Source organism: Saccopteryx leptura, chromosome 3 (genome assembly GCF_036850995.1).
Source record: "Saccopteryx leptura isolate mSacLep1 chromosome 3, mSacLep1_pri_phased_curated, whole genome shotgun sequence".
Lineage (NCBI taxonomy): Eukaryota > Metazoa > Chordata > Mammalia > Chiroptera > Emballonuridae > Saccopteryx > Saccopteryx leptura.
The window spans coordinates 21,470,739-21,493,049 of NC_089505.1; the positions used below are offsets into that span (position 1 = coordinate 21,470,739).

Sequence of the window (22,311 nt, forward strand, 5' to 3'; positions counted from 1 at the left end):
GGCACATATGAAAAGTCATTAATGAGTACACAATTAAATGGAACAACTAAGTGGAATGGCAGGTTGGTGTCTCTCTCTCCTTTCTTTTCTCTCTCTCTCTCTCCCTCAAATTAATAAAAAAAAATTAAAAATTGATGTACCCAACAGAAGAGGACCTAATTATAAAATGCAAATATTGATGGACATAAAGGGAGAGATCACACTAATACAGGCATAGTAGGGGAATTTAATACCCTATTGACATATTGAATAGGTCCTCCAGACATAAAATCAACAAAGAAACAGTGGTCTTAAATGACACTAGATCACATGATATCTTCAGAGCATTTCGCCTTAAAGCAACAGAATATACATTCTTTTCAAGTGTACAAAAAGCATTTTCTAGGATAGACATGCTAGTACACAAAACAAGTCTCAATAAATTTAAGATTGAAATCATATCAGGCATCTTCTCTGACCACAATAGTATGAAACTACTATTACAAGAAAAAAGACTAAGAAATACACAAACACATGGAAGGCTAAAAAACATATTACTAAACAGTGAATGGGTTAACAATGAGATCAAGGTACAATAAAAAAAATACCTTAAGGCAAATGAAAATAAAAACACAACAACCCCAAATCTATAGGATACAGTGAAAGCATCCTAATATGGAAATTCATAGCATTACAGGCCTACCTCAAGAAATAAGAAAAATCCCAAAAAATCTAACCTTATACTTAAAGGAGACACAAAAAAATAAAAAAACATCAAACAAAGCCTAAAGTAACTAGAAGATAGGACATAATAAAGAAAATAAAATTTAAAGTCTACAACAACACATAAAGTCGAAAAATAAAAGTCTAAAACAAACACAAAATAAAGTCTAAAAACAACACAAAAAATCAATGAAACTAACAGCTAGTTCTTTGAAAACAAACAAAAATAATAATAAACTTTTAACCAGACTCAGCAAGAATAAAAGGGAGGACCAAAATAAATAAAATCAGAAGTGAAAGCGAAGAAGTAATAACTGACACCAAAGAAATACAAAGGATTGGCCTGACTGGTGGTGGTACAGTGAATAGATCATTGACCTGGGATGTTGAGGTCCCGGGTTCAAAATACCAAGGTTGCTGGCTTGAGCACTTGCTCATCAGCTTGAACAAACACAGGGTTGCTGGTTGAGCGTGGGATCGTCAACATGATCTCATGGTTGATGGCTTGTGCCCAAAGGTTGCTGGCTTGATCCCAAAAGTCACTGCTTGAGCAAGGGGTCACTGGCTGAGCTGGAGCCCTCCTCCTATCATCAAGGCATGTATGAAAGGCAATCAATGAATAACTAAAGTGATGTAATTACAAGTTGATGCTTCTCATTTTTCTCCCTTCCTCCCTCCCTCTCTCTCTCTCTCTCTCTCACTAAAAACAACAAATAAACAAAAACAAAGGATTCTAAGGATATATTATGAACAACTATATGCCAACAAATTGGACAATCTGGGAGAAATGGATAAATTCCTAGTAATATACAATTTCCTAAAACTGAATCAAGAAGAACCAGATATTCTGAACAGATCAATTAGAATTAATAAAATTCAAGTAGCTATCAAAACATTTCTAACAAACAAAACCCTGGACTGGATGGCTTCACAGGTGAATTTTATTAAACATTCAAGGAAGAACTAACAACTATCTTTCTCAAACTATTCCAAAAATTTCAAGAGGAGGGAAGACTCCCAAGCTCATTTTACAAGACCAGAATTATCTTAATTTTAAAACCAGATAAAGACACTACAATGAAAGAAAATCATAGGCCAATATCCCTAGATGAAGATAAATGCAAAAATACTCAACAAAATATTAGCAATCTAAATCCAGCCAAATAAAAAAGATCATACACTATGATCAAGTAGGATTTATTCCTAGGATGCAAGGTTGGTACAGCAACCTCAAGTCAATTAATGTGATACACCACATGAACAAAACAAAGGATAAAAATCATATGATTGTGTCAATAGTTGCAGAAAAAGCATTTGACACAATCCAGACCCATTTCAGCAAACTTCTCAGCAAAGTAGGAATAGAAGAAACATATCTCAACATAATAAAGGTTATATGTGTCAAACCCACAACTAACATCATACTCAATGGGGAAAAACTAAAAGAATTTCCCTTGAAATCAGGAATAAAATAGGGATGTCCATTTTCACCACTCTATTCAACATAGTACTAGAAGTCCTAGCCACAGCAATAAGACAAGAAGAAATAAATGGCATCTAAATTAGAAAGGAAGGAGTAAAAACTATCATTATTTAAAGCAGACATAAAACTGTATATAGAGAACTCAAAAGATTCTACCAGAAAAACTACTAGAACTGATAAATTTAGTAAAGTAGCAAGATAAAATGAATATTCAAAAATTGGTTGCATTTTATACACCAATAGTGTCCCATTTAGAAATGAAAAACACCAAAAGAATTCCATTTACAATTGCATAAAAATAACTAGAGGGCCCTGGCCAGGTTGCTCAGTAGATAATATGTTATCCTGGAGCACCTGGATCATGGGTTCAGTCCCTGGTCAGGGCACGTAGAAGAAGCAATTAGTGAATATAGGACTAAATGGAACAATGAGCTAGTGCTTATCTCTCTTTCTCTCTCTCTCTTCTTTCCTCTCTCTCTCTTTCTGTCTGTCAAATCAATGGAAAGTTTTTTTAAAAAAATCACCTAGGAATAAATTTACTCAAAGAAGTCAAAGACCTTTATTCAGAAAATTGTAAGACACTGAATAAAGAAACTGAAGAAGATGCAAATGAATAGAAGCATATCCCATGCTTACGGATATTAAGAATTAACATTTAAAATGGCCATATTACCCAAAGAAATCTATAGATTCAATGCAGTTTCTATTAAAATACCAATGTGTTTCACAGAACTAGAACAAAAAATCCAAAAAATTTTATAGAACCAAAAAGACCTCAACTAGCCACAGAAATGTTAAGAAGAGCAAAATTAGAGGAATCTTGTTACCTGATATCAAACTGCACAATAAGGCCACCATAATCAAAACGGCATGGTACTAGCATTAAAACAGACATATAGATCAATGGAACAGAACAGAGAACAGAAATAAACCCAAGCCTGTATGGTCAATCAATATTTGACAAAGGAGACAAGAATATACAATGGCGTAAAGACAGTCTAGTCAAAAAACAGTATTGGGAAAGATGAACAGATACATGCAAATACAAAACAAAAAAACTAGACCACCTTCTTATACCATATACAAGAATAAACTCAAAATGAGTTAAAGACTTAAATGTAAAAAAAAACTACAAAACTTTTAGGAGAAAGCAGTAAAATCTCAGACACTTCTTAGTAATATTTTTTTCTGATATATCTCCTCAGACAAGGGAAACAAAAGGAGAAATAAACAAATGGGACTCCCTCAACTAAAAAGTTTTTGCACAGCAAAGGAAATCATCAACAAAATGAAAAGACACCCAGTGAATGGGAGAACATTTTTGCCAATGATACATCTGATAAGGGGCTGATATCCAAAATCTATAAAGAACTCATACAACTCAACATCAAGAAGACAACCCAATTAAAAAATAGGCAAAGGACCTGAACAGACACTTCTCCAAAGAGTACATTCAGATGACCAATAGACAGATGAAAAGATGCTGAATATCACTAGTCATCAGAGAAATGCTAATTAAAACTACAATGAGATATCACCTCACATCTGTAAGAATAACTGTTGGCAAGAATGTGGAGAAAAAGGAACCCCACGCACTGTTGGTGGAAAGGCACACCGGGGCAGCCACTATGGAAAACAGTATGGAGGTTCCTCAAAGAATTAAAAATGGAACTGCCTTATGACTCAGTGATTTCACTTCTGGGAATATAGCTGAAGAAACCTAAAACAGTAATTCAAACGAATATATGGACCCCTGTGTTCACTGCAGCATTATTTACAATAGCCATGCAACCTAAGTGCCCATCAATAGATGAATAGATAATAAAACCGTGGGACATGTATGCAACGGAATATTTATTACTTGGCTGTAAGAAGAAAAGAATGAAATCTTACTATTTGTAACAGCATGGATGGGCCTACCGGGTATTATGCTAAGTGAAAGAAATCACTCAGAGAAAGACAAATACCATATGATTTCACTTACATGTGGAAGCTAAAGAACAATATAAAGAAGAAACAAAACAGAAGCAGACTCATAGACAGAGAATGGTTCTCAGAGGGGAGGGGGGTTGAGGGCTGAGGGAAAAGGCAAAGGGATTGAGAAGTACAGATTGGTAGTTACAAAACAGTGATGGGATGTAAGGTACAGCATAGGGAACGCAATCAATAATACTGTAACAACTGTGTAAGGTGCCCGCTGGGTACTGGAAATATCAGGGGACCACTTTGGAAACTATATTGTTGTCCAACCACTATGCTATATACCTGAAACTAATACAAAATAATATTGAATGTAAACTCTAATTGAAAAGAATTTTAAAATTTTAAAAATATACATGAGAACTCTTGATAAATAATGAAGAGCTAGATCATGTTATAACTAATGTCACTATATGTTGGTTTATCATGCAATAATCAGGGAAAAGGGGAGAAGGAAGTGGGATATCTACTGATATTATACAATTTGGCTTATGCATTATGTTCTAATTTATATCAAGGCAACAGACTTGCATCACTAATCATGACACCCACACACATAACAGAAAATGATACATAAAACCAGGAGGTGAGATGTGCATTGCAAGAATCCTGAAACTGAAAGAGAACAGAACAATTCTTGTTCACTGTTTCCATCTAAAGATAGCAACAGAGCAATTTCCACTACTCTGTAAAGTTAGAATTCACATTATTACCCAATAAGTTATGCAATGAGTAATGGAATGTCATTTTGAACAGAGAAACAAGTAAAACAGTTTGGTATACAAAATGGGGACCACTTTTCCAGGCAAGTTAGTATTTGCCGGATTACCCTGATACTGTATCCACTGAAAAGAAAAATAAAATCATAGATTGCCAATTCTAAAGCTGTTTCATATTAAAATTGCCAAATTGTTAAGCCTTACAAAGGACTTAAATGAGATATGCAAATAATGTCTGATAACCACAGACCCAGGAGTGACCAACAAATGACTTACTCTGGCATCTGGTTTCATTATCAATAAAAGTCATAAAATGAGGGCCTTTGAAACCTACCAGAGCCCTCAACTCTGCGCTCTGCTCTCAGGTAAATCACAGTCAAATCAAAAAGGCAAGACAAACGCACATGAAATAATAACCAAAACCATTCTCATTACTGTTATCTGAGCAGTGAATGAGTTATAGGCAGGAATATGGGAATTCAGACCAAGAAGTCAACACGTGGTCTGGATCATCCCAGAAGGCTTCGTGTCAGTCTCAAATAATGGAAAACTAAAACTAAATATCTTGATTTCCCAATAAATCTGAAGAAATGCTGAATGAAACATTATATTCATGTGCGGAGAAAACAGGTAATAACATCAAGTTTTAGACATTTGACCATTTTAAAACTTCAAAATTAAGATGAGATTGCTGATTCAGTTTAGGTACAACATTAATTTATACCAATAATCCTAAAGTTGTCCAAAGTAGAGGCAAGATAAGGGAAAGAGAATTAGACCTTGCTTGATGAACAAAAATCAGAGTCAAGGTCAATTGAATTATGAAACTATGAGAACAGTGAGAGTTGGGGCCAGCTTTTCGGGGGGGGGGGGGGGAATGGTATGAGGTCATTAGTCAATACCTTTATCAGGATCAAAGAAATCCTCCTCTATGCTGCAAACAGAAAGCAGGGCCTGAGCCCTGGGAACTTGAGCCATTTTGCCCTGCTAAAATCAAGAGGACAGGGGACACAGCATGCCAGTGTCACTTAAATCTGGAGGTTAAAGGCAGGAGGGGGCAATAAGCACCTGCTTCAGGGCAAAACCAGAACAAAATAGGCCCCAGAAGGCCGATCGCAAACCAGGAGTGTAAGATCTGGAGTTGCTATGGTCCTGCCTGCACTTATTAGTGAGTCTTCCACCATAGGAGCATGCTCTGTAGATTAATACCCCCAGGCCAGCCTTTCTGCGTCCCCTCAGGAGGGCTATTAGCAACAAAACTTTGAGTGCATCTAAGAAACACAAAGCACTTAACCAAGGTAGCTCTAAGGATGCAGTTGTTGAAGCTCTGGGAACCTTCAGTCACTGTGAGTCTCCATCAAAATGTTTAAGATCCCCAGGAGAAACTTTCTTATTATTGTAGGCTAATTCCTACATCAACTGGGTGTATCTTGGGATAGAGGGAGGCGCAGGGTTGCTGTGTAGCACAGTAAGGCCGCTGGGGGTTCCATCTTCTGTATTGGACTATTCTTGGATCAGAGAGAATTGTTGGGATGAGGACGATGACTTCGATTTGAGTTTACCACAGTTCCTGAGACTTTATTCATTCATTTGCTCTTTTGTCTGTTCATTCATTCAAGAGATGGCATATCATTGCAGTATGGTTCAGAATGCAAGCTCTGGAGCCAAGTGCTTAGGATCAATTTCTGGCTTTCTCTATTACTAACTTTGTACTTTCTTCACCTGTCAAAAGCAGTCAGTTATAGTATCTGCTTCACAAGATTGCAGTGAGTATACAGTAAAAGACTGAATTCATATAATGAGTCTAGAATAGTGCCTGGCCCTCAATAAATCCTTGCTATTATTATTATTATTCATTCATTCAAAAAAATTTAATGAATACTGACTATATGTCCAGCACTGTATGAGGTTCTCATTATCCTGAACTGGCTGGAGTTCATTATTCTACTATTCAACTATTCATCATTCTACTATTCTACTCTTCCTATCTTAGTCATTAACTAGAAATGTGGGAGTCATCCTACACTCCTCCCTCTCCCTCATTACTGCCCACTTCTAAAAGGAGCCAGGTTCCTCCTATAAAACGACTGTCAGCTCCTTCTCTCTCTTCTATTCCTCACTATCACTGTCTGACTCAAACCTTCTTTAATTTCTCTTCTTAAGCATTGAAGTAATCTCCTTTGTGTCTCCTTAAGGCTAGAGTCACTCTGATACAATCTATTCTCCATCTCGATTCTAAATTGTCTTTTGAAAACACATTATGTGACAGTATCATTCAATTGCTTAAAGTCCTCTAGAGGATAAGTTCACAGCGCCTATCCAGCACACAGGCCCGTGTGATCTGGCCCAACCTGTCTCTCCAGCCCTGTCCCCAGCCCTCACCCTGTGCCCACACTAAACAGGCTGGAGTTCCTCGCCTGCATGCTGCTGAGTCACTGTCCTTCCATCTGCCTGACAGCCCCTCCTCTTACATTAAGGTTCATCATTTAATCGGTACATTCTTCCTAATACTTATCAGGAGTGAAGTCTGTGCCAAGTTCAGGCAGTGTGATGATGAAGAACACAGTCCTTTCTTTCTCATAGAAAAAGTGACTTTGAGCCTCTTGAAGGAGAAATGAATTATGAAAATACAAGTAAAGGAGTCTACCCTCACTTGTTGGATATCTTACAGAATTAGAGAAAATGAATATATTTGGGCATCAAGTCCAAAAATACTCCAACTGATTTCAATCCCAACAGCAACCTGTGACACAGTGAGTTTACTCATTTTGATTCATACAGCTATAATGTGTTAGAAAAGATTGACTTGAACTATAAAAATGATGGTCGAAAAGTTGCTTCACTATGATGTTTTAAAGTTGCAAGCCATTAATAAGTCATTATTTTTACAAAGGTAAGCAGCTAAGAGTTTCCGCGATTGACTAGGGGTCATAACAGGCCAGGTTTATTTTTACATGGTTGTAAAATAATACAAAATATAGTTAATTCAAATAACTTTAGAAATCCCCCCTTTCTGATTAACATATTTTTACATCACTTATTGAATAAAATGGTTACTGAATAAGCACCATAGGCTGTTCACCAAGACAGGTAGATGATTAAACTCAAAACCTTCTTCATTTTCCTGGCAATGGCAACCCAGTTCATTCAAAAATCCCAGACCTGCAGGCCCTGGCCGGTTGGCTCAGCGGTAGAGCATCAGCCTGGCGTGCGGGGGACCCGGGGTCGATTCCCGGCCAGGGCACATAGGAGAAGCGCCCATTTGCTTCTCCACCCCCCCCCCCCTTCCTCTCTGTCTCTCTCTCTTCCGCTCCCGCAGCCAAGGCTCCATTGGAGCAAAGATGGCCCTGGCGCTGGGGATGACTCCTTGGCCTCTGCCCCAGGCGCTAGAGTGACTCTGGTCGTGGCAGAGCGACGCCCCAGAGGGGCAGAGCATCACCCCCTGGTGGGCAGAGCGTTGCCCCTGGTGGGCGTGCCGGGTGGATCCCGGTCGGGCGCATGCGGGAGTCTGTCTGACTGTCTCTCCCCGTTTCCAGCTTCAGAAAAATACAAAAAAAAAAAAAAATAAAAAAAAAAAAAAAAAAATCCCAGACCTGCAGAAACGTCAGTTGTATTAAAACAGAGGCCTTCCTGTCGCTCCGGACATAGGCTTGTCATAGTGCTCATCTCCTCCTATTGGCCCTTCCAATGAATTTCTGACTTTCTACACTAGTCATTGGGGCCCTTGCGGGCAGGCTCCTGTCTTATTCTCGGCTGGACAGAGCTCAGTGAAGAGTCTGGCACAGAGGGGACACCCAGCAACCAGGCTGGGCCACTTGCTCGGCCCGGCTCCAACAGAGATGCTGTTCCCTTCTCACCTGTCCTGGGATAATGTACGGTTCCCTCCTAAGAGCTGCTGCCCAGCTGCAATAAGGTCTATCAGTCCAAAGATTTTAATTTCTCAGCTCCAACTGATATCTGGTACCTTCTTCAAATTTTTTTTTCATGTGGTTTTAGCACTAATTTACTAAAGATGAACTATCCAAATGTTTTGATTCAGAGAGCGACACACAATCACTGTAAAATGGCACGTCTCTACCTTACCATGCCAGTGAAAGTAACAACATATCAGTCCTTGAGTTACAAAATTAATGTTCTATTGGTCCTCTGTGGCAAAGCATGTGATTCGAATGCTTATCTTCCATCAGCCTAGTGACCTAGCTGGCATGATGGACCAACAGGCAGGCGCTTTAGGAAGCTGAAAACGTGAACCCTTCCTTCCTATACCACCTGCCCAGTGCAGCCGTGTACCCATGTCACATTTATTTTAAATACAGCCAGAGCAGACCTCACTTTCCAAAAGTTCGAGTCGCATGAGTAAAAGAGCAGCCCTGTGACTCATTTTTGGATACCCATGTGGAAATAACAACTCCTCCCTTTGCTGAGAAACGGCTGCGACAAGTGCGTGAGAACCACAGGAAGTACAACTGCTCTCCGCTGCTGTCATTGGCCTCTAGAATTCCCTCTCTGACGGTGGGGTTCACGTGGCTGCTGCCTCTACTTCTTGTCTGCAGTCTTTCAAAAAAGAAAGGAAAGAAAGGAAGTCTCATGTGGGCTTAGAACGAGCTGTTTTAAAACTGTATCCGTTTCCCCATATTGCCTGGCTCCAGACTCATACTGGGAAGCCAAGAAGTAAGCATTCTGTTATTTTTGAGAAAGTGTATTACCTAATAAGAAGTGAAAAGGTGATCAAACTGAAGTAATGCTCCCCCTCACCTTCCAATTAAAAAAAAAAAAAATTCCAGCCTTTTCACTTAAAGCAAAAGTAGTTTTAGGCCAATTCTAAGGAAAGCCTAGCAACAGGTGCCTCTGAAATAATTTCTAGAAGCTCTAAATGCTCAGTCCCTCGCCCACGGGGGGGAAAAAGAAATCACTCGGTTCTATACGAGAAACTCAATGGCCGCGTTCCCCCGGAGGTGCCAAGAGTCCGCGTGAGCCCTGGGGCCAGACCAACCCCCCTGCCCCCCCCCGGGGGGCATCCCTCGCGTCCCCGAGCCGCCCAGCCCCCACCCCGGGAGCCCCCATCCTCGCACCTCTCCGCGCACAGCTTCACGAGCGGGAAAGGGGAGAAAAAGAGTCAAACGAACCAAGAACCGGCTGGAAAGTGCGAACCGAGTCGCCCTGTCCCGGGCGGGCGCGGGTCCCGCGCTGGGCTCAGTCGGGGCAAGGGAACCTGCTGAACTCCGCGCCGCGGCGGCCGCATCTGGGCGCTGCCGGCCCGGCCCCTCGGCGTCGGAAGCGCCCACAGCTGGGGACCAGGCCCCGCCCCAGGAGGATAGCACCGGGTCCCCGCGCGTGACCCCGCCCCGCCCCGAGTGGGTGCGCTCCTGAGCGCGGAGAGTGCGGCGGCCCGGCGCCCGCCTCCGCCGCTCCCCGGCCCGCCCCGGTGCGCTCGGTGCTGCCCGGAGGCGCGTTCCCCCCATCCCTCCCTTTTCCGTGGCCCCTGCGCAGGGAGGGGGCCGGAGGCGCCGGACTTTCCCCGGGAATCCCCACTGCGCTGGTGACGTTGGCTCGCCGGTGGACTTCCCGTGGCGCGGACTCTGGCTGCGAGGTCTCGGTGTGGTTGTGACCGCGTGAGGCTGTGGGCGGCCCTGCACCTGCCACGACCTTCGAGCTGCGGGAACAGCGAGGCTGCGCACCTCTTTCCCAGAACCCATCGGCCTCACCAGTCTCAGGTGGGCCTAACCCAGCCCATTCATTCATTCATTCATTCGCTGCCAACTGAGCGTCCACTCAAGCGCCGAGGCTACAACCGTGGTCCAAAATGCTGCAAGACTCGGCTCTCAGAGACCTGTCATTCCAGTGGGGAAAGAGAAGCACATATATATGGGTGTGTAATGTACCTCATTATATATTATACATGTGTATATATATACACACACACACACACACACACACACACAATGGGGTACATATATGGATCTTGAAAAATGAGGCTAGGCTTAAAAGTGTTAGGAAGTGCTCAAAGAAGAAAAAAGGCCCACACTGATGTCAAGGCAATGCAGGAGCTCCCAACGGCCAAAGCTGGAGCAACTTGAACCACAAATAGACAAAGTAGTACCAGATTACAACCCAAAGTAAATAAAGAGATCCATGAGTCCGTAGTGATACAAATACATGGTTAAATAAATAAACTGTGAAGAGATAAATCTCCCCCACGGAAGAATTCCTAGTAATTGGTGTGTCAACTCTGCCCTCAAGGAGAAGCCGAGCTCCCCTCTCTGTAAATATTGGTTTGCTCACAGAGACTTTCTCCCCTAAGGTATGAAATGGGGAAAATGAGTAACTTGACAACGAAGACACCTGAAAAACACTAACTCAGCCAGGTGATCAAGGTCAACATTAACAGTCGTGAATTATTTTCATTGTATGTACTCAGTACGACCTGATGAAAATGACGCTCTACCTCTGTGCTTTTCCTCCCCAAAACCCATAACCCTAGTCTTATCACGAGAAAATCATCAAATTCTAATAGTGGGACATTCTACAAAACACCAGTCCAATATTCCCCAAAGCTGTCATTATAAAAAACGGGAAGTCTGAAATACTGCCCTAGCCTACAGGAGCCTGAGGCATGACAATGAAATGTAATGTGGGGTCTGGGGTGAGGGCCTGAGACAGTAAAAGGACAATAGGTAAAAACTAAAGAATAAGGTATGGATTTCCATGAATACTAACATATCGCGTGATTGGTTCCTTAGTTGTGGTGAGGTGCCACACTCAGATAAGATGGTAATGACAGAGGAAATGAGATGAGGTTTATGGGAGCTCTCTGTCTTTGCAATTTTGGGCGAAGACCATTTCAAGCTGGAGAATTCTGTAAAGGTAAAGGCCCGGAGGCAGGAGCAAGCTGGGCTTCTTGGGGTAATATCAGTGTGGGTGGAACAGAGTGAGTGGGGAAGAGCAACAGGTGGTGGAGTGAAAGGTAGGGAATGAAACAGGTAGGGCCTTGGTGGTCGTGATTGTTTGTAAATTTTACTTCGCTTGAGAAGGGCAGATATTGAAGAATTTTTAGCAGAGTGTTAGTGATGTGTTTTCTTGTTTGTTTGCTTTTGTTTTGTCAACTGTTGTGTTGAGAATAGATGAGGGAACAAGGATGGAAGCGGGCCAACCAGTTAGGAAGCTGTGATGGTTAATTTTATGTGTCAGCTTGACTGCCACAGGGTTCCCAGGTAGTTTTCTTGAACATTATTCTGGGTGTGTATGTAAAGGTGTTTCTGGATGAGATTAAATTTGAGGGGGTGGGCCTCGCCTGTTTACTGAAAGCCTGAATAAAACAAAGGACAAGGTAGGGAAGAATCTTCTTCTCTTCTGCCTTGACTGTCTTGACTCCAGGACATGTTTTCTCCTGCCTTTGACTTGCCTCCAGACAGGAACTGACACCATTTGCTCTTCTGATTCTCAGGCCTTCAGACTCAGACTGGAACTAGATCACCAACTTTCCCAGGTCTCCAGCTTGCCAAATATAAGTCTTGAGATTTCTCAGCCTCCACAATTGAGTGAACCAATTCCCTATAATCAATCTCTCTCTCTCTCTCTCTCTCTCTCTCTCTCTCTCTCTCTTTCTCTCACCCCTTATTTCCTCCCTCCCTCTCCCTTCCTTCCCTCCATGTTTATCCATTGACTGACAGATAGATGGAAATATCTCCTATGTCCCATTAGCCCTGTTTCTCTGGAGACGCCCGACTGAGGCAAAGACATAGCAGCGGAGCTGGCGAGATGTGGGCAGGTTCTGTGTTCACAAGTCAGGGCTGACAGGACGAGCTGACACACTGGCTGGAGGCTGTGAGAGAGAGCCAGGAGACAAGGGTAAGGCAAGTTTTTCACTCAGAGGAACTAGAAGACAAGAGGTTCCTTATGCTGAGATGGAGAAGACTGCCTGAGAATCAAGTATGGTGGGGGGAGGGTGGGGAGGGGAAGATTGCATGGTTTTAAGAGTTCCCTTTTGGACACTTTAAGTTTGGAGTTGTCAAGCTCTTGGATAGATGAGTCTGAGGTGATGATATCAATTTGGAAGTCTTTAGCACATAGATGGTTTGCAGACAGAATGTAGATGTCTGAAGTCTGAGTTCTGGGATTACTCCGAAGTTCAGACATTGGGAAGACAAAGAATCCAGAAAAATAATGAGGAGGAATAATCAGTAAGATAGGGGAACTAACAAAGAATGGGGTTCCAGAGGCCAAGCGCAAAGGGACTCAAGAGTGATCAACTATCAAATGCTGCTCAAGCGCATAAAATGAGGACTGAAAATTGAGCAAATGGCATTGGTCATATGGAGGTCAATGGAGAACTTGCTACGGAGAGTGTTGGTGGCAGATGGTGATGACAGCGTGTCTGGAGTGGGTACAAATAGAATAAAAAGAGAAATGTCGCCATCACTGGAGGGAAGTGTATGGTCAAGAGAGGGATTTTTTTTTTTTTTTTGAGTTAGAAGAGATACATATTCGTATGGTATGGGAATGAGCGGAAAGGGAAGGGAGAGGTGATGAGACAGAGAGCAAAGGGAGCGTGGCCGGAGCAGCGTCTGGAGAAGATGAGCGGGAATGGGGTCTGGTGCACAAACAGAAAGCCGGGGTTCAGTGGAACGTGCACTTCTCTCATGACTACAGGAGGGGAAGCAGAAGGTATGAACACAGAAGCTGTGGGGGCAGGAACATGATATATCAACAAAGAAGCATGACCATCAGCTATGAGGAGAGAGGAAGATGGAGAAGAGAGGAGAAAGTGAAAAAGAGCACCTTAGGACAGCGAGAGACTTGGTGGACTTTGAAAATATGGTATATTCAAACTGTTGGTTAGGACTAAGAGTTCACTTGAGGTCAAGGATCATGAATGTAAAGGGAGGCCAGTCAGTACAGAAGTGTGTTCTCACCAGCCTCCTTTGCCTATGTGGATGCAAATAAAACTAGGCAGAGGTCCAGAGATGTCCAGAGGTTGGAGTTGCCAGGCGAGTATGCTGGAAGGGAGAGGGACAAGAGCACTGAGAGTCTATGCAAGGGAATGATTATAGCAAAGGGGCCTGGCATCTAAGCCAAGTAAGGAGAGAAGAAAGACAGAAGTGGCGTGAGGCCGAGTAAAAGGTGTTAGGTAAATAGATGGGAGGTTCCATGGCATCAAATTGTTGCATTTAAGGGGTTAGAAAGATTCAGTTGAAAAAAATACAAGTCTGTTATCAGAGAATGGGATCTTTGAGACTCGGATTATAGAAGGATGCCGTTACTGATAATGACAATTCCAGGCTGACTTTGCTTCTCTGCAATTGATCTGCCCACCCTCGGCTAGACTCCCAAGTAGGTCTTCTACGTTTTATACATTTTTCTTGGGGGGGGGGGGGAAGGGGTTGGCTCTCACTTACACTCTGTAATTTTTGAGCTCTGAGGACTGAGGAGGACTTTAAGGTAAAGCCCAGCCTAACCTGTGGTGGCGCAGCGGATAAAGCATAAACCTGGAATGCTGAAGTCGCTGGTTTGAAATCCTAGGTTTGTTCAGTCAAGGCACATATAGAAAGCAACTGTATACTACGAGTTGACGCTTCCTGTTCCTCCCTGCCTTCCCTTTCTCTCTCTCCTCTCTCTTAAATCAATAAATAAAATCTTTAAAAATAAAAAGGGAAAGCCCAGGGCATGCTGCTTCATTAAAGCTTGTCTCCTTGTATCCATCATCATGTATAGCAAGACCGTCCCTAACTTGAAAGGCCCATAAAAATCTTTGACTGCCAGGGTTGGGAAGGTCATCTAACTCAGCACTCCTCTCAGGCCCAACTCATTCATAGCCCTCAGTTAAATAGTCATTATATATCCCCACACAAGGTAATAATCACCAACTACTGTTTCTCTTTCCCATGCTAGTGTGAGAGCACATGTTTAACTTATTTTTTATTGTAATAAAATATACATAACATAAAATTTACCATTGTAACCACTTTCTAGTGTACAGTTCAGTTGCATTAAGTACAGTACATTCACCTTGTTGTGCAATGTCACCATCCATTTCCAGAACTTTTTCATCTTCCCCGATGACAGCTCTGTACCCATTAAACACTAACTCTTATCCCCCCGTACCCCCAGTCCTCAGCAGCCACCATTCTACTTTCCATCTCTATGAATTTGATTACTCTAGATTCCTTATATAAGTGGAATCCTAGAATAGTTGTCCTTTGGTAACTGAAATCTCATTCAGCATAATGGCCTCAAGGTTGACCCATGTTATATATATAGCAGGTGTCAGAATCTCCTTTCTTTTTTAAGCTGAATAATATTCCTCTCTCCGTCTCTGCTTTTACTTTTCTGGGGTATATGCCCAGAAGTGGAATTGCTGGATCAGGTTGTAACTCTAGGCATAATTTTCTGTAATCATTCATACCATTTTCCACAGTGGCTGCACCATTTTATATTCATACCAGCAATGCACAAGGATTCTAGTTTCTCTTCCTCCTTGCCAACACTTGTTATTTTCATATAACCTAATTTTAATTTACTTTCTGTTTGACACCTTGCTGGGCTCAGGTTGTTATTGTATGAGCAAATGAATCGCTGTTATTAACTCTGTCAGAAAGGGAGATGAAGTTCAATGAATCAACTTGCACTCAGCAAAGCCCACCACGTACATCATCTATAGCTGCACTGTCCATTATTGTAGTCGCATGTGGCTATATTTCAATGAAAATTAACTAAAATGAAACAAAATTTTAAAAGCAGGTGTTCAGTCTCACTAGTGACATTTCAAGTGCATAATAGGCACCATAACTACAGGTTATGGTCACTGTCTTATTTCCATCTATGGGATTTTTCTTCTTGTACCAGCTGCGAAGTTTTCACATGTTCCTGCCATTTTTATTTTTTATTTTTTGCCAATGTCTCTGATTTGGCCTCTGGCCCTTTGCTGACACATTGATACCTCAGGAGGAGTCTGGCCAAAATGCCTGTCTCCTTGCAGGTGTGCCATGGGGTATGGAAACAGGAGAGGCTGGCATCACGACGGGATTGTCTGAATACCTTTGGAGGGGCTGCCATTGTCGGTTTGCTGCCAGTTATTAAAGGCACACCTGAATTAACTGACTGAACGGCCAGAATTGAATTTTTCTGACCCAACTACGTCATTTGACAGGAGTTAAAAAATAAAGCGGATTGGAAAGACATCATGAAGTCTTGTTAGTTAAGATTTGCAGAGAAGAATAGAAGGCAATCTGGCCTCTCAGTGCAGAGGTTCTTCAATTGAGGAAAGAACAGAAGAAAAGAATCCTGAAAAGAAGAAGGGTAGACTATCTAAGCCATCGCTGAGTCACCGGGTCACACCGAGGCTTCCACTCACTATCCCGTTACCATCCTCCAATCCAGACCCGAGTTACAGGCTACGTGAGAACCTCCCAGTGTGGGAGGCTTGCAAAGCTAGCTCCTGCGGCTCGAGTGAAACACTGATGTTCCTCCTCTAGCGTTTCATTCCATTCTGGATTTCCCTGAAAACTCAATAAATTTACTAACCCATTAAACAATCTAAATAAGCTTAGAAAAATGACTTAAAAAACAGTGCAACAGATAACGCTCATAGAAAAGCAAATTTCTTAGTTTTCTGCGTCTGGTACGCAAGGAGGGGTAGAAATCAAGTGGTGAAATTTGTACAGTTTTGATATTGTTTTCCTGCCTATAATTCCTTACACGACACTGTTGTATTCTTATTTTAACCCAAATTGCAATTAAGTAAAGACTTTCCTCTGAGATACCGGCATACTCATAAGAAGCCTGAAGTCTAGCTTGTACTGCCTGCTGTGTGCATGTAACTAGAATATTTTCTGAGAAAGAGAATGAACCTGAAAAATCTGGCCTAGCCGCGGGAGAACTGATCGGCTTAGCAGCTCTTACAGTAAACCAGTTTTTCTGCAACTGTGATTTTGCATAACAACTTGCAAAAGTGTTTTAAGATGAGACTGTTACTCAATACTCACTTCTGGTAAAAAAGGAAAAAAAAAGAAAAGAAAAGAACTTTTTGCACCATGGCCCTGTCTTACGAAACTGATAAAAACGAAACAAAAGTTCAAATAGAACAAAACAAATAAGCCATGCCTTTTACAGGTGACAGTGTAAATTCTCAACAGATGTAATTTTCACAAAAAGGCTAAACATGTTTACATTCCTCTTTCGTTCATTGGCATGAATTTGTGCTACCCATTTAGACACTCTATGTATCTACAGCGGAAAGCCTTACTTTGGGGCTGAGATGTGGTTTTCTTCTCTTTTCCCTCCTCTTCATCCATTTCATCGCCTTGCTGCAGCTCCATGTCTTTGTCCGTCTCCCTTTTCCTTTAACACACTCTTCAGCTGGACTGACTCCTTCCTTTAATACGGCTTACAATGTCTGTGAGTCAATGGACCATATCCAGCATCCATTTGTGACTCTAAAGAATATTTAAAAGTACAATACTAGCACCACAAAAAGCAAACATGTTTCAAAAGATGAATATGTTTTTAAGATAAATTTAGGAAAAATAATAGTGAAAGCAGATAGCAGTCTTAGCAGTGAACTCACGAATCCAATGGGCAGTCTTTCCTTGAGAGTACCTGCCTTCGGGGCGATGATCTTGGGGAGACTTCGGAGAAGCTGACAGAAGTTCCTCTCAGTTCGCAGCTCCTTACCTTGCTGTGTCCCCCGAATGTGAGGAGGACTCTGGTAGGAGCTGACAGAGCCTTGCATCACTAGCTCGGGGTGTCGAAAGCAAGCCACTTCAGCTGATTTCTTTAAACCCTATTTTCTGCAGGTTGGTGATGGGCAAGGTAATTTATGAAACAGGAACTTTTGTCACAACTCTACATCCCTAGTCACAAAGACACATTTACAAAACAAATGCTCCCTGCAAATTAAAACTGATTACAATGCAAATATAAGTGAGAGACACAAACTATTCACACCTTACTTCTTTTGCTGCCCTGGTAACGTCATCTCTCCAACTTAAGTAATGAGTAGTAGACCCCTCTGCAAGGAAAAGCAATATATGGCACCTAGTGTTGACAAATGATTTCTACTAATGTTACCTGATTGTAAACACAATTTACATAAATGTGGTATAAATTCCTATGGCTACAGACTATAAAACCCAAACCAATCTACACATTAAAAGCATAAAATTAATAATATTAAAATAAACCTTGATTTAATAGTGTTTTGATGAAGTGAAACCAAAAACGTTTGTTCTAAAAGTAGAAAAGTGCATTGGGATATTTTGTATTTCACTTGTTATTTATATGATTCTTTTTCTTTTTAAGGCAACAGACACTCATTTGAATCATCCTCATTATCATTGCTATTATATTTTCTTTAAAATTATGCATTCATCTTGAATCATCCATTTATGAATTTTTCAGCTTTATTGAGATATAATTGACAATTAAAATCGTAAGATATTTAAAATCTTCACAGTGTACAAGTATTACATGTATACATTGTAAAAGAAATTCCCACTATCTAGTTAATTATTACATCCATCATGTCCCATATTTATTTTTGTGTGAGAACATTGAAGTTTTGCTCTCTTAGCACATTTTAATTATATTATACAGTGTTAATTACAGTCACTGTGTTTATAGTAGATCTTCAGACCTTGCTCATCTTCTAGCTGAATATTTGTACTCTTTTACCAACTTCTTCCTATTTCCTCTGTGGAACGAGGGGCAGGCACCCTCTTCCCTGAGAAGGAAGAAACGAAAAGAATACAAGGGAAAGGAGCCAGCAGGGGTAACCGAGTCAGCCAGTGATAAATGATCTATATCCCATAGTTACAGTACAAAGCAAGAACAGCAGGATCTGTATGTAACTATGGCCAGTGATCTAGAAACTCCTTCCCCCTTGTTTACCCCACTGAAACTCCTCCTCCCATCTCCTTGAGTCCTGGGAAACCTTAAACAAAGAAATCACATGCCCATAGCTTAGATACTGTAAAGGTGTATAACCTGTAAGAAAATCAACTTCAGGGAACCCGTGGTTTGGAGCTACAATTCCCAAGTGCTCCGCCGGCCTAATAAATTCTCCATTCTTTATTGATTGAGTTATCTGAGTGTCTATCCTCTGTCGGGTTGCCTCCTGCAACACCCCCACCCCAACTCCTGGCGATCAGTTTTCAACTCTATTTCTATGAATTTGACTTCTTTTTTAAGAATTCACATATAAATAATACCATGCAGTATTTGTCTTTGTCTGTCTTATTCCACTTAGCACAGTGTCCTCAGGTTTGATTTATGCTGTTGCAAATAGCAAGATTTCCTTCTTTCTTATGGTTCCTTTTCTCCACATTCATGGCCAACATTTGCTATCTCTTGTCCATTCAAGACAAGCCATTTTAAAAAAATCAGGTGATATATCTCATTGTTTGCATTTCCTGATGATTTGTGATATTCAGTACTTTTTCATGTACAATATCTGTTGGCCATTTGTAGGTCTTCTTCAGGAAATGTATATTCAGGTCCTCTGCCCATTTTTTTGTCAGATTTTTTTTTGTTTTTGTTAATGAGTTGTATGAGTTATTTGTTTGTTTGTTTGTTTGTTTTTGGATATTTGTCTCTTATCAGATATGTGATTTGCAAATATTTTCTCCCATTCTGTTAGTTGCCTTTTCATTTTGTTGATTGTTTCCTTTGGGGTGCAAAAGCTCTAGTTTGATGCAGTCCCACTTGTTTACTTCTGTTTTTTTGCCTTTGCAGAAACTATTATTGAAAAGCATACCCCCTGTGTTTTCTTCTAAGTTTTATGGTTTCAGTTCTTATCCTTGCATCCCTGGAATAAATTCCATTTGATCATGGTATATGATATTTTAATATATTGTTGAATTTGGTTTGCTAACATTTTGTTGACGATTTGTGAATCTATGTTCACCAAGGATATTGGCCTGTAACTTTCTTTTCCTGTATTGTCTTTGTCTGTTTTTTATATCAGAATAATGCTGGTCTCCTAAAATGAGTTTAAAAGTGTTCACTCATCTATTCTTAAAAAAGAGTTTGAAAAGGATGAGTATTCTTTTTTTTTTCTTTTTGTATTCATTCTTTTCTAAATATTTAGTAGAATTCACCAGTGAAATCATCTGATCCTGAACTCTGGTTTATAAGGAAATTTTCTTTACTAATTCAATCTTTTTAGTAGTAATTGGTGTGTTCAGATTTTCTATTTCTTGTATGATTTTAGGAATTTATCTATTTCTTTCTAGGTTGTTTAACTTTTGGCATGTAATTATTCATAGTAATCTTTTATAATCCTTTGTGTAGTATCAGTTATACTATCTCCTCATTTCTGATTTCATTTATCTGAGTCCTTTTTTGTTGCTGTTGTTGAGTCTAGCTAAAGTTTTGTTGATTTGTTATATTTTTCAAAAAAACTAGCTTTTAATTTCATTGATCTTTTCTATTATCTCTTCAGTCTCTGTTTAATTTATTTCCACTCTGATCTTTGGCATTTCCTTTTTTCTACCAACTTTGGGATTAGTTTGTTCTCCATCAGTATTTATTTGAGATATGGTTAGGTTGTTTATTTGGCCTTTTTCTTCTTTCTTAATATAGATGTTTATTACTATAAACTTCCCTCTTTAACTACTTTTGCTGCATCTCATAAATTTTGGTATATTGTGGTTTTATTTTTATTTATTTCAAGATTTTTAAATTTTTCTTTTGATTTACTTTTGACCCACTATTTGCAAAACAGTGTATTGTTTGATTTGCACATATTTGTGAACTTTCAGGGTTTTTTCTTGGAACTAATTTCTAATTTCATACCTTTGTAATTTAAGAAGAATTTATCACTTGATAAAGTGATAAAGACTAAATCACTTGATGTGATTTTAGTCTTCTTAAATTTATAAATTCATTAGTACTTTTTTTGTGGCATACATATGATCTATTCTGCAGATTGTTCTGTGTATGCTTGAGAAGAGTGTGTGTTCTGTTACTATTGGATGGAATGTCCTATAAGTGTCTGCTAAGTCCATCTGCTCTAACGTGTAGCCTATGTCCAATGCATCCTTACTGGTTTTCTATCTGGATGATATATCCATTGTTAAAATGGGGTATTGAAGTTTCCTATTATTAATGTATTACTATTTTTTTCTTCAGGTCTGTTAATAGTTGTTTTATATATTTAGGTGCTCCTATGTTTGGTGCATAAATATTATATTACAAAAGTAATATCCTCTTGTTGAATTGACCCCTTTACTATTATAAAATGACCTTCTTTATCTATTATTACAGTCTTTGGTTTAAAGTCTAATTTGTCTGATAGAAGTAGATACTTTGCTTTTTTTTGGTTTTCGTTTACATGGAATATCTCTTTCCATCTTTTGACTTTCAGTCTGTGTTTGTGTGTAATGTAACTGCCTAATAATTAGCTTTTTTTATTGCAATGTAATTGCCTGACATTAAGTTTTTGATTGCTGAGTCATTCATTTCAAAGACATTCATCTCAACCAAACACAGTTAGATAAGGAGAAAGCCACCCTTCTAGAAAGGTGACTTGAGTGACCAAGATAACTGACCAGCTTTCTCATTCCATGCTTTAATTCCCATATTTATGTTTTAAATTCACGAATAAGAATGAACCTGTTAAACCCTAGGTACCCAGGTTTCTCTCTCTTTCTTTTAACTTGTAATTTTGCTGATGTATGACCCCAGTTGTGTCATGTAACCCCTCAGGGCCTGTGAATAATAAAACATTTTTTTTTAAAAAGCTCCCAAATGGCTATTGCTGAGGTATGTCTTGAAATCATAAGACTCACAGGACCAGTCCAGCCAATACATGTTGATGAACAAGAAAGAAACTCCAGGCGGAAGCCAATGCCATAAGTAGTGTAGGTCAATGTCCCAGGCATTATTAGCTGATAGCATCATTTTTGATAGGATACATAATACTCTCCTTAAAGCTGAACTGAAGTTTTTGTAGGCAGCATATAATCGGGTATTTTTAAACCCATTTAGCCACTTTATATCTTTTGGAGAATTTAGTCTATTTACATTTAAAATAGTTCTTCATAGGTATGAACTTATTATTGCCATTTTGTTGTTTTCTGGCTGTTTTGTCATTCCTTTGTTCTTTTCTTCTTCTCTTTGTCTTTTTGTCACTTTATGATTTGACTTTCTGTAGTAGTAGTAGTAGTAGTAGTAGTAGTAGTAGTAGTATATGCTTAGATTCCTTCTCCTTTAGTTTTCATGTGTCTATTATAGGTTTTTGCTTTGTGGTTACCATGAGGCTTAAATAAAACATCTTGTATTTATAATAATTTATTTTAAGCAGATTATACTTTAAGTTCCAATGCATGCTAACACTATATACTTTTAGTCTTTCTCCTCCTATGTTTTCTTTTCCATAACTTACATTTTTGCCTTGTGTATCCATTAATAAATTATTGTTATTTTTACTAC

At 40.0% G+C, this 22,311-nt stretch overlaps 1 protein-coding gene across 3 annotated transcripts in view; it reads right to left on the reverse strand.

Annotated features, from left to right (window-relative positions):
- The window catches only part of STX11 (syntaxin 11), a 50,201-nt gene extending 32,643 nt beyond the window's left edge, over positions 1-17,558 (reverse strand). The window contains exons 1-2 of one of the 3 annotated variants that reach the window (XM_066373073.1): positions 17,447-17,558; positions 17,126-17,315 (exon numbers count right to left, since the gene is read on the reverse strand). In XM_066373073.1, the coding sequence (XP_066229170.1) occupies positions 17,126-17,198 (73 nt within the window). In that variant the 5' untranslated portion in view covers positions 17,199-17,315; positions 17,447-17,558. Of the gene's footprint in view, positions 1-9,956; positions 10,228-17,125; positions 17,316-17,446 lie in introns of those variants that run through there. The other 2 variants (XM_066373075.1, XM_066373074.1) reach the window with 2 other exon arrangements.
- Between the last annotated feature and the right edge of the window lie 4,753 nt (positions 17,559-22,311).